This window comes from Chiloscyllium plagiosum, unplaced genomic scaffold (genome assembly GCF_037043375.1).
Source record: "Chiloscyllium plagiosum isolate Xiang-an unplaced genomic scaffold, Cpla_swu_hap1 HiC_scaffold_12, whole genome shotgun sequence".
Lineage (NCBI taxonomy): Eukaryota > Metazoa > Chordata > Chondrichthyes > Orectolobiformes > Hemiscylliidae > Chiloscyllium > Chiloscyllium plagiosum.
This window is the reverse complement of record NW_028270150.1, coordinates 11,769,574-11,782,323: the sequence shown is the minus strand read 5'-3', so window position 1 is coordinate 11,782,323 and position 12,750 is coordinate 11,769,574. Positions and strand designations below refer to the sequence as shown.

General features: G+C 44.4%; 1 protein-coding gene across 1 annotated transcript; it reads right to left on the bottom strand.

Moving 5' to 3' along the window:
- Window positions 1–10,023, bottom strand: LOC122555587 (lysozyme C, milk isozyme-like). The gene is made up of 4 exons (XM_043701613.2): window positions 9,867–10,023; window positions 3,951–4,127; window positions 1,883–1,964; window positions 1–220 (listed from the first exon to the last, which is right to left on the bottom strand). The coding sequence occupies exons 1-4, from the start codon at window positions 9,994–9,996 to the stop codon at window positions 154–156; spliced, it is 456 nt and encodes a 151-aa protein (XP_043557548.1). The 5' UTR covers window positions 9,997–10,023; the 3' UTR covers window positions 1–153.
- Between the last annotated feature and the right edge of the window lie 2,727 nt (window positions 10,024–12,750).

Here is a 12,750-nt window from a genome sequence, read left to right as displayed (position 1 = left end):
TTGATGTTTATCTGTGTTTATTTCTAATGAGTTATGACAGAGAACTGGATCTTATTCCTTCGATCTCAGTTATGTACAATTAGCGGCTGAGAGTGTTCCATGCTGTGTTGTATCAGGAGCGACTGGTTTTAATTGGCTGGATTTCTTTCTCCTTTACCAGAAGCAAAAATATGTATAATAATTGATCCATTTCCCCTTGCAGTTCTCAGTCCACCCTTTCCTGCAAAAGCAGAACATCAGAAATGACAGGTTAGTCAGAGAGAATTGCAAGAGCTCCAGGTGTATATTTGTTGACGTGTACATGAGTCACCTCCTTCTCTCACAGCATTCTCATCTCCTCTCATGAAATGATGATTGTTTCTAGTGTCCAGAAACATTAAGATTTAATGCACAGAGGCACCACTCCTATGTGTGCCCATTACAAGTTTTCTTGTGTTTCACAAAATTCTGTCATTAAAAAACGAGTGGGCCAGCGTAGTTGTGAAATAATGTTGGACACAAGAGGACAGAAGGAACTCTCGAATATTATTGGATGGAGCCAATTTACAGCGTCTTTGCTTGTGTAATCTTCACTAAATAGATTTGGAGGTGTGGGTGTTGGACTGGGGTGTACAAAGTTAAAAATCACACAACACCAGGTTATGGTCCAACAGGTTTATTTGGAAGCACTAGCTTTCAGAGCATTGCCCCTTCATCAGGAGCAGCAGTCCAAAAGCTAGTGCTTCCAAATAAACCTGTTGGACTACAACCTGATGTTGTGTGATTTTTAACTCACTAATTAGACTAATAGATTCATAGAGGTCGACACCACAGAAAAATGCCCTTTTATCCATCTCAATCATGTCACCTCTTCTCTGCTCCAAGGAAAACAATCCCAGTCTGTCTACACTCCCTTCATCACTGAAACTCTCCCAACATCTTGGTAAATCTCCTCTGCACCTTTTCCTATCACACTGTTCCCATTATTTGGATTCCAGAATTGCATACAACTAAAGTTAATTTCAATTGCTGTAAGAATTTGATAACACACCCTCACTGTAATGCTATCTCTAATAGACCCATACTAAAACACACCCCCTTGCTGTAAAACTCTGTAACACACCCTCGCGATGTGACTAAGTATAATACATACCTCAGTCTAACAGTTTCTATAATACACAGATCACTGTCACACTCTCTATGACATGCCTTACTATACCTCTCTTCATAAACGTGACGGTGAGGTGGAGGTAATGCTATTATAGAATAGCAATCAGAAACCAATATTCTGGGGATTCGGGTTTGAATCATACCGTGGTAAATGATGGAATTTGAATTTAGTTTAATAAAAATCTGGAATTAAAAAGTTAATCTAATGATATCTATCAATCATTGTTCCTTGTCATAAAACTCCATTAGATTCCCAAATATCCTTCAGGGAATGAAACTTGCCATCATTACCAGCCTACCTGTGATCCCCAGAAATGTGGTTGACTCTTAACTGCCCTAGACATAGCTGTGGCACTCAGCAGGGCTTGAGACACTCTAACTGATCTCTGTTTATTGTTGAGGAGTCTGAGTACTCATCATTATTACAATATTGAGGCAGAGACAAAGAAAATGCTGGAATCCAAAGTGGGTGTGCAGGAGGCTGGAACAACACAGCAAGCCAGGCAACATCAGGGGATGGAGAAGTCAACATTTTAGGTATTGGCCCTTCTTCCTGAAGAAGGGTTCCATCGGAAATATTGACTTCACCTCCTGATGTTGCTGTGTTCTTCCAGCCTCCTGATTGCAATATTGAGTACCTGATTATAGCAACCAGTGGCATTCCATCGCTCAATTATAACCTCAATGTCTAAACATTGAAAGAGAGAGAAACAAGATTAAGATTTTAACTTACCAGGCCTCCATTCCTTGTTGATTCACTATTATTGCTGCACAACTGATGTCAGCTTCTATGTTTGCACTATCTTGCAGAAAAACTACAATAATAAGAAAAAAAGTTAGAAACTATATATTTATGAGCTGTTGCAGGGGGCAGGGTTGGAAATCCTGAGAATGAACGGTGTTTGCTGTTCTTGATGCTGTGCTGTGGTGTAATGAGGGTCCACATTCAAGCTCAGCAGCAAGTGGGGACAACATGAATATCTGTAGAAAATGTCACGCCTTTTATACTCAACAGGGTTCCACATTTGTGGGCGGCACGGTGGCACAGTGGTTAGCACTGCTGCCTCACAGCGCCAGAGACCCGGGTTCAATACCCGCCTCAGGCGACTGACTGTGTGGAGTTTGCACGTTCTCCCCGTGTCTGCGTGGGTTTCCTCCGGGTGCTCCGGTTTCCTCCCACAGTCCAAAGATGTGCAGGTCAGGTGAATTGGCCATGCTAAATTGCCCGTAGTGTTAGGTAAGGGGTAAATGTAAATGTAGGGGTAGGGGTATGGGTGGGTTGCGCTTCGGCGGGGCGGTGTGGACTTGTTGGGCCGAAGGGCCTGTTTCCACATTGTAAGTAATCTAATCTAATCTAATTCACCAATGAGATGGATGGTCAGTGACCCTGACTATTCCCATTGAGGAGTGGGGGGAATTGGGGGTAAAAATTGCTGACCAGGACATCAAGACAGGCTCATTCTGATTTTTATTAAACAGAAAAATCCAGGTGATTCTGAATCTGCAGTTCATCTTACACCGTGTGGGATTCCTTTATCTGTTCAAATCAGTGGTTAACAATCAAATAATCCTCCCTCTTGACCATCACCCACCCTTTTCCTATCGACTGAAGTGAAAATCGCACTCTGGACCAAATGGTAACATGGAAACTGTAACAACCTCCTGAAAAGGCTCATTCTAAGCTCAGTTTCTCAGACAGTGCAGCACTCCCTCAAGTCCTGGAATGGGGCTTTTATCTTCCAATCTGGAGAAAAGCTTCCATTGGTCACAGTCACAAGGTGAGGGAGAGTGCCATGTCCTTCCAGAATGGGGCCACCATTGGACATGGAATAGTCTAAGGAATTACACAGAAATTACGCACAGAGACAGGCCATTCATCCCAACACATTTAATCTGAGATTTATGCTCCACTTCTCTGAGCCACCTTCACCTAACTCTCCCAATGTCACCTTGATTGTCTCCCCCCCCCCCCTTACTGATCTGCTAACCCTTACATACATCTATTTAAACAATCAAACATCAGTATTTATGATGAGAGTGTTGAGTTTTCTCACCATTCTCCAGGTGAGCAGCTACCTATGGAATTCCTGAGTTTAGTGTCAAAATGTAAAGTGATTGTGCAATCAAGCTAGTCAGCCAGAAACTGGGACTAATAATCAAGGGACTTGAATTCAAAATGCACCATGACTACTGAGCCATTTAAAATCAATTAATTCCATGAAGTCTGAACAAAATAAATTGGTGTCAGTAATGGTGTATTTGGATTTTCATAAAACCCACCCGATTCAGTGATGTCCTTTGGGGAAGGAAATCTGTTGTTGTTGCCTGGTTTGGCCTACATGTGACTCCAGACCTAGAACAATATGGTCTACTCCGAATAAAAAGTGACAGTTTCACAACCGTCTTCTCTTTAGCAGTAACCCTGGCCTTATTAGTGATGCCGATTCCCATGAATTAACACAAAGGAAATTAGATTTCTTGGTGAGCATCTTGTGTTTTACATTTACATTTCATCACAAGTGGAAGTACCAACACAGGAGCCTCAGTTAACGTATCTATAGTCCACCACTCAGCCATTTTCAAGAGAAAATAGAGACCCAGTCTATTTATCCTTTCATGATGGTTATAGTTTTTTTCAGTTTGTGTGACACCTTTAATTTTTTTTCCACCTTCTCCATTGCCTCAAAGTCAGTTTTGAAGGAAAGCAACTAGAACTACATAGAGCTTTCCAATTGCATATTCTTTAAATGGGATGGAATAAGAAATTAAACTTGAGGTTGACAGGATATTGGTTCACTTACGGTTACAGTTCATGTTACAACCGTTGGGACCTTCTGGAAACATTGTATCTGAGCACCACCATTTACTGCTGATCTGAAAGATCCCATAGTCTCCTGACTGGATTTCTCCATTATTGCCTCTCTCGTAGTATTTTGCCAGTGTGTTGTATCGACTCTCATAGTGGGCCATGCACACCCCTAGAATCAAAATAAATGAAAGAAGAAACTCTGGGTGCAAATCTCACATAGAAAGATAGGAAATAGCAGCAGGAATGGGCCTTCGAGTTGGCTCCACCATTCAATATAATCAGGGCTCATCATCCAAATCAGTCCCCGACTCCCACTTACACCCCATACCATTTGATTTCACCATGACAGATGGTGAGATTTGAATGAACTTATAACTCTAGAGTTAAAAACTAGTCTAAGGACAACCATGAAACCACTGTGCATTGGCGTAAAAACCCATCTGGTTCATTGATGTCCCTTTAGGGAAGGAAATCTGCCACCCTTACCTGCTCTGGCCTACATGTGACTCCAAGGCAAAAGTGGGTGCTGCAGATGCTGGAGATCAGAGTCAAGATTAGAGTGGTGCTGGAAAAGCACAGCAGGTCAGGCAGCATCCGAGGAGCAGGAAAATCGATGTTTTGGGCAAAAGCCCTTCCAGCCTCACAGCAATGCGATTTATTCTTAAATGGCAACAAGACGTTCAGTTGTATCAAACCATACGAAGTTGGAATGGAAAAGGGTGGCGCTGGAAAAGCACAGCAGGTCAGGCAGCATCTGAGGAGCAGGCATGTGGAGGCGGAAGGGAGGCTGAGAGATAAATACTGAGCTTGGGGGTTGGGGCTGGAGAGTAGGTAGGTGGAAGGTGATAGGTGGATGCAAATGGGGGATAACTGTGATAGGTTGGTGGGGGAAGTGGAGCGGATAGGTGGGAAAGAAGTTGGACAGGTAGGTCAGGTCAAGAGCACAGTGCCAAGTTGGAGTTTTGGATCTGGGAGGAGGTGGTGGGAGGGTACATCTGGAAACTGGTGAAGTCGATGTTGATGTTGTGTAGTTGAAGGATCTCGAGGCAGAAGATGAGGTGTTCTTCTTCCGGTTGACAGATAGCTTTAATTTGTTGGTGGAGGAGGCCCAGGACTTGCATGTCCTTTGGGGAGTGGAAGGTGAGTTGAAGTGGTCAGCCACGGGTGATATCTCTGGGATATGAAAGCCTCATGTCAAGTTGAACAAAAGGAATGAACCTGGCATTGAAGTGTGCTCTGGTGAAGGCAATGGCAAACCCAGCCTTGTTGACCCTATAAAGTCCTGGATGCCAACTTGTGTTAAAATTGAGACAGGTGTCCCACAGATGAGTCACCAACAGTCTGAAACAGTCCGATTCACAGTATCACACATTACAGACAATGCCCAAGTCACAAGTACAAAAGAAGATGGTTGTGGTTGTTGGAGGTCACTCAGCTCCAGGACATCTCTGTAGGAGGTCCTGAGGGTAGTGCCCTAGGCCCAAGAAGCGTCAGCTGCCTCTTGGATGATCTTCCCTCCATCATAGGTGAGGGTGTCCATGACTAAGTGCATCAAAACATGGGCAATATCCAGGTTTGGGCTGACAAGTGGTGAGTAATATGACTTTGCAAAAATGCCAAGCGATAACTATCTCCAACAAGGGAGAATCTAAGTACCACCGTTTGACATACAATGGTATTACCCTCACTGAATCCCCACTATAAATATCCTGGGGGTTACCATTGACCAGAAACTGAGCTGGATTCAGCATATAAATACAATGGCCACATGAGCAGGTCAGAGTTTAGGAATCCTGCAACTGTAAGTCACCTCTTGTCTCCCCATCATCTTCAAGGCACAATTCTAGAGTACGATGGAACACTGTCCATCGTACTCCAGATGAGTGCAGGTGCAACAATACTCAAGAAGCTTGAAACCATCTGCAAAGCAATCCGCTCGGTTGGCACCACACCCACAAGCATTCACTGCCTCCACCACCAGCACTCAGGAGTAATAATAATTCCCCAACGCTCCTTCGGCAACACCTTCCAAAGCCATGCCCATTTCCATCTAGAAGGACAATAGTCAGCAGAGACATGGGAACACCATCTACAAATTCCCCTTGAAGCCACTCATTATCTGGAGTTGGAATGCAAACTTTGCTTTAACCGACATCTTAATGAATTGTCATTCTCAATAACATGACAATATATATATCTCAAAATATATCACTCTATTATCGTGATCTCTGTGATGTCAGAATAGTCGATTGAGGGTGTGAGTAAGAAGGTTGTCTGTTGATAAGGTTTATTTAAGGCAAAGTTGCATTCTATTTAAGTGATTAGCCTGAAAATAAAATATAAATGATGTGTGTACACGCTGTATTGCCTTTCTATTATTCAGTGTGCGTTTTTACATTATCTGGGCCACTTGATTATTCAGAATATTCGATCAGCCAGCACGCTCCTGCCCATAGGTGCTGGTTAGTAAAACGTTTGCTGTATATTACCATTTCTCCAATGTCACTGGAATTAGCATTGTGAGGATAACTACATCTAATGGATTGTAACAGTTCAAAAAGACAGATCAGCAGTACTTGCTCAAAAGCAACTGGGAATGGGAAGTGAATACTGACCCAGCCAATGCTGCCCATGTCCCCCGTATGAATAAAAAAAAATTCCATCAATATTATGAAGACTTGTGCTCCAGAACCATCGCAAACATGTTCTTCCAGCACAGTTCAAAGCATCTGCCTGGAAATCAAGCAGCACTTGGTTTTCAATGGCCTGGTCATTGATGTTCAGTATGGGTTTTACCAGGACAGCTTATCGTGGCTTTGATTCAAAAATGGACAAAGCCAGTTGAATTCCAGATGTAAAGTGAGGCTGCCCTTGCCAGCACAGCTGCATCTGAAGGTGTGTGGCACCAAGGAGCTCCAGGAAAGCTGGTATCAATGGTTATCAAGGGGAAAACTTTCCGGTGGTTGGTGTCATACCTGGTACATGGGAAGATGGTTGTGGTTGGAAGTCAGTCATCTCAGCTCCAGGACATCTCTGCAGGAGTTCGTCAGGGTAATATCCCAGGTTCAACCATCTTCAGCTAATTCATCAATGACTTTCCCTCCAGCATAATATTCAAGGCTATGAACTTAGTGTGGGAAAATCGGACCCGTGTAGATAATACTGTATTTTTGACAGTATAGAACTATGGGCTGAAGGGCCTCTGTACTGTATGATTCCATAAAATCAGAAGTGGAGATGTTTCCACAATGTCCAGCACGATTTAGCATTCCTCAAATGCTGAAGCACTGCATTCCCAATGTTATGGACCAGGCCCAAACCCTCAAAATATGTTAAGAAAGTAGCCCAGTCCCTGACGATGTTTTTTTTTAAAGGCAGATGTGAAGTGGATATTCCAGGAGTGATGCAGCTGGTCAAACCACTCGGCTTTAAACAAACCAGAATTTAGTTAAACACTTCAATGGAAACACAAACAAAACAAAACTTAACTATTGGTGAACTTACCTGACCCGACACAACAACTTAACTAAGGAACTGTTCCAATTCCCATGAACACACCTCTTGGCAAAAGGTAAATACAAATACAGGTTCTTAAAGACAGCAGAGATTTCACAGAGAAAGCCGGTTGGGAATCATCTGCTGAAGCTTGGAACCTTTCCCTGGACTGAAGCAGTTTCTCTGCTACAGCCAAAGCAGTAGTTTCTCACTGTTACAACTAAAAGAAACTAGAAAAAAAACCTGAACTGGGAGGACTGTCCATTCCCCAGTCATCGTTAATTTAGGCTCACCCCAGATATTTTGGCACCTCTACCTTTACAATGTCTCTTAAAAAGAACCAAGAAAAGAAACAACCTCTTTAAAGGGGCAACATTATCACACCAATTTCAAGAAGACCTGGGCAATATCCAACCTTGTGCTAGCAAGTAACATTCAAATCATGCAAGTGCCAGGCAATGACCATCTCCAACAAGACAGAACCAAAGACAGGGCAGCACGGTGGCTCAGTGGTTAGCACTGCTGCTTCACAGCGCTAGACACCAAGGTTCAATTCCTGCCTCGGGTAATTTTCAGTGTGGAGTTTGCACATTCTCTGCGTGGGTGTGCTCTGGTTTCCTCCAACAGTCCAAAGATGTGCAGGTTAGGTGAATGGGCCATGTTAAATTGCCTGTAGTGTTAGGTGGATTAGTCAGGGGCAAATATAGGTGGGTGGGTTTCTCTTTGGAGGGTCAGTGTGGACTTGTTGGGCCGAAGGGCCTGTTTCCACACTGTAGTTATGGGAGATTAGAAATGTAGTATCTGCAGGTGGGGGAGGGAGTGTTGTGAAAGGAGGGAAAGGGGAACATTATACAAACGGTCGCGGAATTCTTGTAGCATGTAGCATACTTAAGGCTAAGACTTGAATGAATATATAGGGTATTTTAAAGAAAATAGTTTTAAGCTAGGAAACAACTATGAAGGGTTGTAGCTGACCAAAAAAAAAAGAAGCAGCAGGGGCATTTCACAATAAAGCTTATAGTATGATGAGAGAAACTGGATAAAAAAACAAGCTGTAACAAACAAGGAACAAAGAATGCAGACATACAAGGACAGCAGGATGGCCAGATAAGAAAATAACTAGAGAAAAAAACCCAAGTGAGGGAATTGGCTTATGATAGTATGGGAAAGGGAGGCATGATTCCACAACTTGCAAACTGAATAAGAATGCTTGCATGTTTTGTTTTCGCGCGCATTTCTGCTTGATTGCAGAGGCGTCCAGTACTTGCAAGGCTGTAATAAATTGTTCTTGTTTCCAAGGCTTTGTCTCAGGCTGATTTGTGAGTGAGTTCTGTTTCTCACATAGTGAATCTAATCTAATCAAATCATTGCTCTTTAACTTCCAATGTAGCAGCCTCTGTGGAAAGTCAAAATCCATGAAATGCAGAGGCAAAATGAGGAGAACTGGGCAGCACGGTGGCACAGTGGTTAGCACTGCTGCCTCACAGTGCCAGAGGCCCAGGTTCAATTCACGTCACAGGCAACTGTCTGTGTGGAGCTTGCACATTCTCCCCATGTCTGCGTGGGTTTCCTCCGGGTGCTCCGGTTTCCTCCCACTGTCCAAAAATATGCAGGTCAGGTGAAGATTGGCCATGATAAATTGCCCATAGTGTCAGGTGAAGGGGTAAATGTAGGGGAATAGGTCTAGGTGGGTGGCTCTTCTGAGGGTTGGTGTGGACTTGTTGGGCTGAAGGGCCACTGTAAGTAATCTAATCTTAAAAATAATACTTGGAAAATGTCCTCCTGGATGTCCTTGGGTGATCAGCACCGATCGAGCAGATTACTGAGGCCACGTGTAACTTATAATGATAGTTACCTTCTCAGTGATGTGAATTGTGCCCCAGTTAGGAATCAAATCAGCTCTTCCTTAACGTCGGTGTCAGCTACTTGTGCACAAGCCAACTCCGAAAGCCTAGGCAGCAGCTTCTAAGACCCAGCCGACATGGATTATGGTTCTGATATTGCTACAGTTGTTGCAATGGTTTGCCATTGCCTTCTGCTGACTCTCTGTCTCTCACCATCAGTCAGCTTTTGTGCATACTGATTACAGGTTAACACTCAAACTCTTTTGCCACTTAATGAACAAACTCTCCATCATCAACAAGTCCTAGAGTTACTGCACATTACACTCCAAGACATTCTAATAGACGCTTACAGCCCTCTACAAAAAGAACTGCCCACCATCCAGTCTATTCCTACGCATTTTTGTTTAAAATAAATATATATTTATTCCCTCCAGATCAGGCTCAGACAGTCCACATCCCAACTTGACTCACTCACTCGCTGACTGACAGAACCACAAAGATAAAATACAATCCCTACCCTATAAATACAATCACCACGACTGAGATAGAATTGAGAGGATGTTACTCACAGTCAGCCACACTGTATTTGGGGAATTCAGACAGTATGGAATTCTTTACAACGCGAGCAAGTTCACATCGCGAAAGGACTTTGGCGCTGGAGAGAGTGAGCAGGACACTGAGAACAATCAGTATCTTCATCCTGTCGGTGGGAGATGTGTCTTTGTCTGCGTCTGGTAACGGCTGCTCCTTTATACAGAATCACGCCTCTGGTTATTTGTTCTGCAAAATTAAACAAACAAGTACCCGGGGAAATAAATATACTTATCAGATTAGCACCAAGCTCTTGAATGGCAGGCTGTGATTTAGCAAAAACTCCAATACCAGGAGAGGGAGCAGAAGCTCTTCACTTATTTACTCATGTTCAGTTCTCCTGTCGAAGGGAGTAAAAAGGAGCTGACATTTACAGTAATCTCAGTCATTTTGCAGGGAGGGTATTGTGTGAGATACAGATTGGCCAGGAAAGCCAAGCAGCAAGGAGACTCACACAGTCAGTGAGGAAGGGACTGATGCAGTCTGTGCCCTATATTACAGACAAGTGAGAAGCAGGAGGAGAACTCCCCTTGTCTTATCGCACCACAATTAGCCCTAACAGGCACTTTTAAAAGAATATGCTTTCTGACTCAATGGGTATTTCAGTGTTGTGACTGTAAAAGATGCACATTGACGTGTGCACACACACATACACACACACACACAGACGGGGACACACACTCAAATACACACACAACAGACACACACACACACTCAAATACACACACAATGGGGACACACACTCAAATACACACACAGATGGACAGACACACACGCACACACACATACACAGATGGACACACACACAGACATTCAAGTGCACACACATACACAGACACAATCAGACACATACAGACACTCAAATACACACACATACACACAAACACAATCAGACACACACGTGCGCACACACAGACACTCAGACACACACATACACGCATACACAGACACATGCACACACAGACACTCAGATACACAGAGACATATGCATGCACACATGTACATACAGACACACACATACATACTCAGACAAGCAGGTACACAGACATACAGAGACATATGTGCACACATACTCTCCCAGACACACACAGACACACTCAGACACAGATACATGTAGGTTTTCTTGAAGGTTCTGTTACAGAGAAACAGACAGTATTTATTGCTAAATAAAAAAAGGAACCTTAAGGGGGCACTGCTTGTCACTGGCCACCTGGGTGTTTTTTTCTTCCAGGTGTTTTCTGCACTCGATGTTTCTTCATGTAAGATGTAGCATCATTCAAGATCTATCTAGACAGATACATGGATGGTCAGGGAGCAGAGGGATACAGATCTTTAGAAAGTTCAGTAGAGGAGCTGGGTTGGCGCAGGCTTGGAGGGCTGAAGGGTCTCTTCCTGTGTCTGTAACTTACTTTGTTCTTTTCCTTTGTTCACTGTGTCCCACACCGAGACGCACACGACATGAGTGCTGGTGAAAAATAGGCACTCCTGCTGTTTGGCAGTAATGTGGGAGAGAATGAAAAAGAAATTATAAACAGGATTTAGAATCTCCTCAAAAAAAAGAACCTGTCCTGATTGTTATGTAGATTTCCTGGGGAGATGGTGGTGCCATGGTAATTTCATTAAACTAGTAATCTACGTCCCCAGACCAATCCACTGTGGAAAGGTTCAGATTCCACTGTGGCAAGACAGTGAAGTTCACATTCTAAAGCTATTTAGGGTCAGGGCCAGGGTTAGGATTAGGTTCAGGGTTAGGGTCAGAGTTAGGGTTAGAGTTAGGGTCAGGGTCAGGATCAGGGTCAGGGTAGGGGTCAGGGCCAGGGTTAGGGTTAGGGTCAGTGTCAGGGTTACGGTCAGGGTCAGTGTCAGGGTTAGGATCAGGGTCAGGGTTAGTGTCAGGGCCAGGGTTAGGTTCAGGGTTAGGGTCAGCGTTAGGGTTAGAGTTAGGGTCAGGGTCAGTGTCAGGTATAGGGTCAGGGTCAGTGTCAGGATCAGGGTCAGTGTCAGGGTTAGGATCAGGGTCAGGGTTGGGGTCAGGGTCAGGGTCAACGTCAGGGTTAGGGTCAGGTTCAGGGTTAGGGTCAGCGTCAAGTTCAGGGTCAGGGTCAGGGTTAGTGTTAGGGTCAGGGTTAGGGTTAGGTTCAGGGCTAACGTCAGGGCTGGGGCCAGGGTTAGGATTAGGGTAAGGGTTAGGGTCAGGGTCAATGTCAGGGTTAGGGTCAGAATCCAGGTTAGGATGAGGGTTAGGGTTAGTGTCAGGTCCAGGGCCAGGGTTAGGGTTAGGTTTAGGGTCAGGATGAGGGTTAGGGTTAAGGTTAGGGTTAGGGTCAGGGTTGGGGTCAAGGCTAGGGTCAGGGCCTAGGGTCAGGGTTAGGGTCAATGCCATGGGAAGATTCAGGGTAATCTGAGCTGCTGTGCTTTTCCAGCACCACTCTACTCCAGAATCTGGTTTCCAGCATCTGCAGTCATTGTTTTTACCTACAAGGTTTAGGGTAAGGATTAGGATCAGGGTCAGGGCTAGAATGAGGGTGAGTGTTAGGGTTATTTATGGTTAGGATTACAGTTAGGGTTAGGGTCAGGTTCATGGTAAGAATGAGACTCAGGGCCTTGGTAAGGGTGAGGATTGGGGTTAGGGTTAGGGTCAAGGTTGGGGTTAGGGTTAGGGTCACGGTTAGGGTCAGGGTTAGGGTTAGGGTTAGGGTTAGGGTTAGGGTGAGGATTGGGGTTAGGGTTAGGGTCGGGGTTAGGGTTAGGGTCACGGTTAGGGTCAGGGTTAGGGTTAGGGTTAGGGTTAGCGTGAGGATTGGGGTTAGGGTTAGGGTCAGGGTTGGGGTTAGGGTTAGGGTCAGGGTCAGGGCTAAGGTT

Bases quoted from the DNA above. Each gene is read 5' to 3' on its own strand.
- LOC122555587 (XM_043701613.2), bottom strand. From the start codon at position 9,996: ATGAAGATACTGATTGTTCTCAGTGTCCTGCTCACTCTCTCCAGCGCC. The intron at 4,128-9,866 runs GTGAGTAACATC...TTTTGATTCTAG, and splicing joins CAAATACAGTGTGGCTGACT to GGGTGTGCATGGCCCACTAT. The intron at 1,965-3,950 runs GTAAGTGAACCA...TTATTATTGTAG, and splicing joins TTGTAACATGAACTGTAACC to TTTTTCTGCAAGATAGTGCA.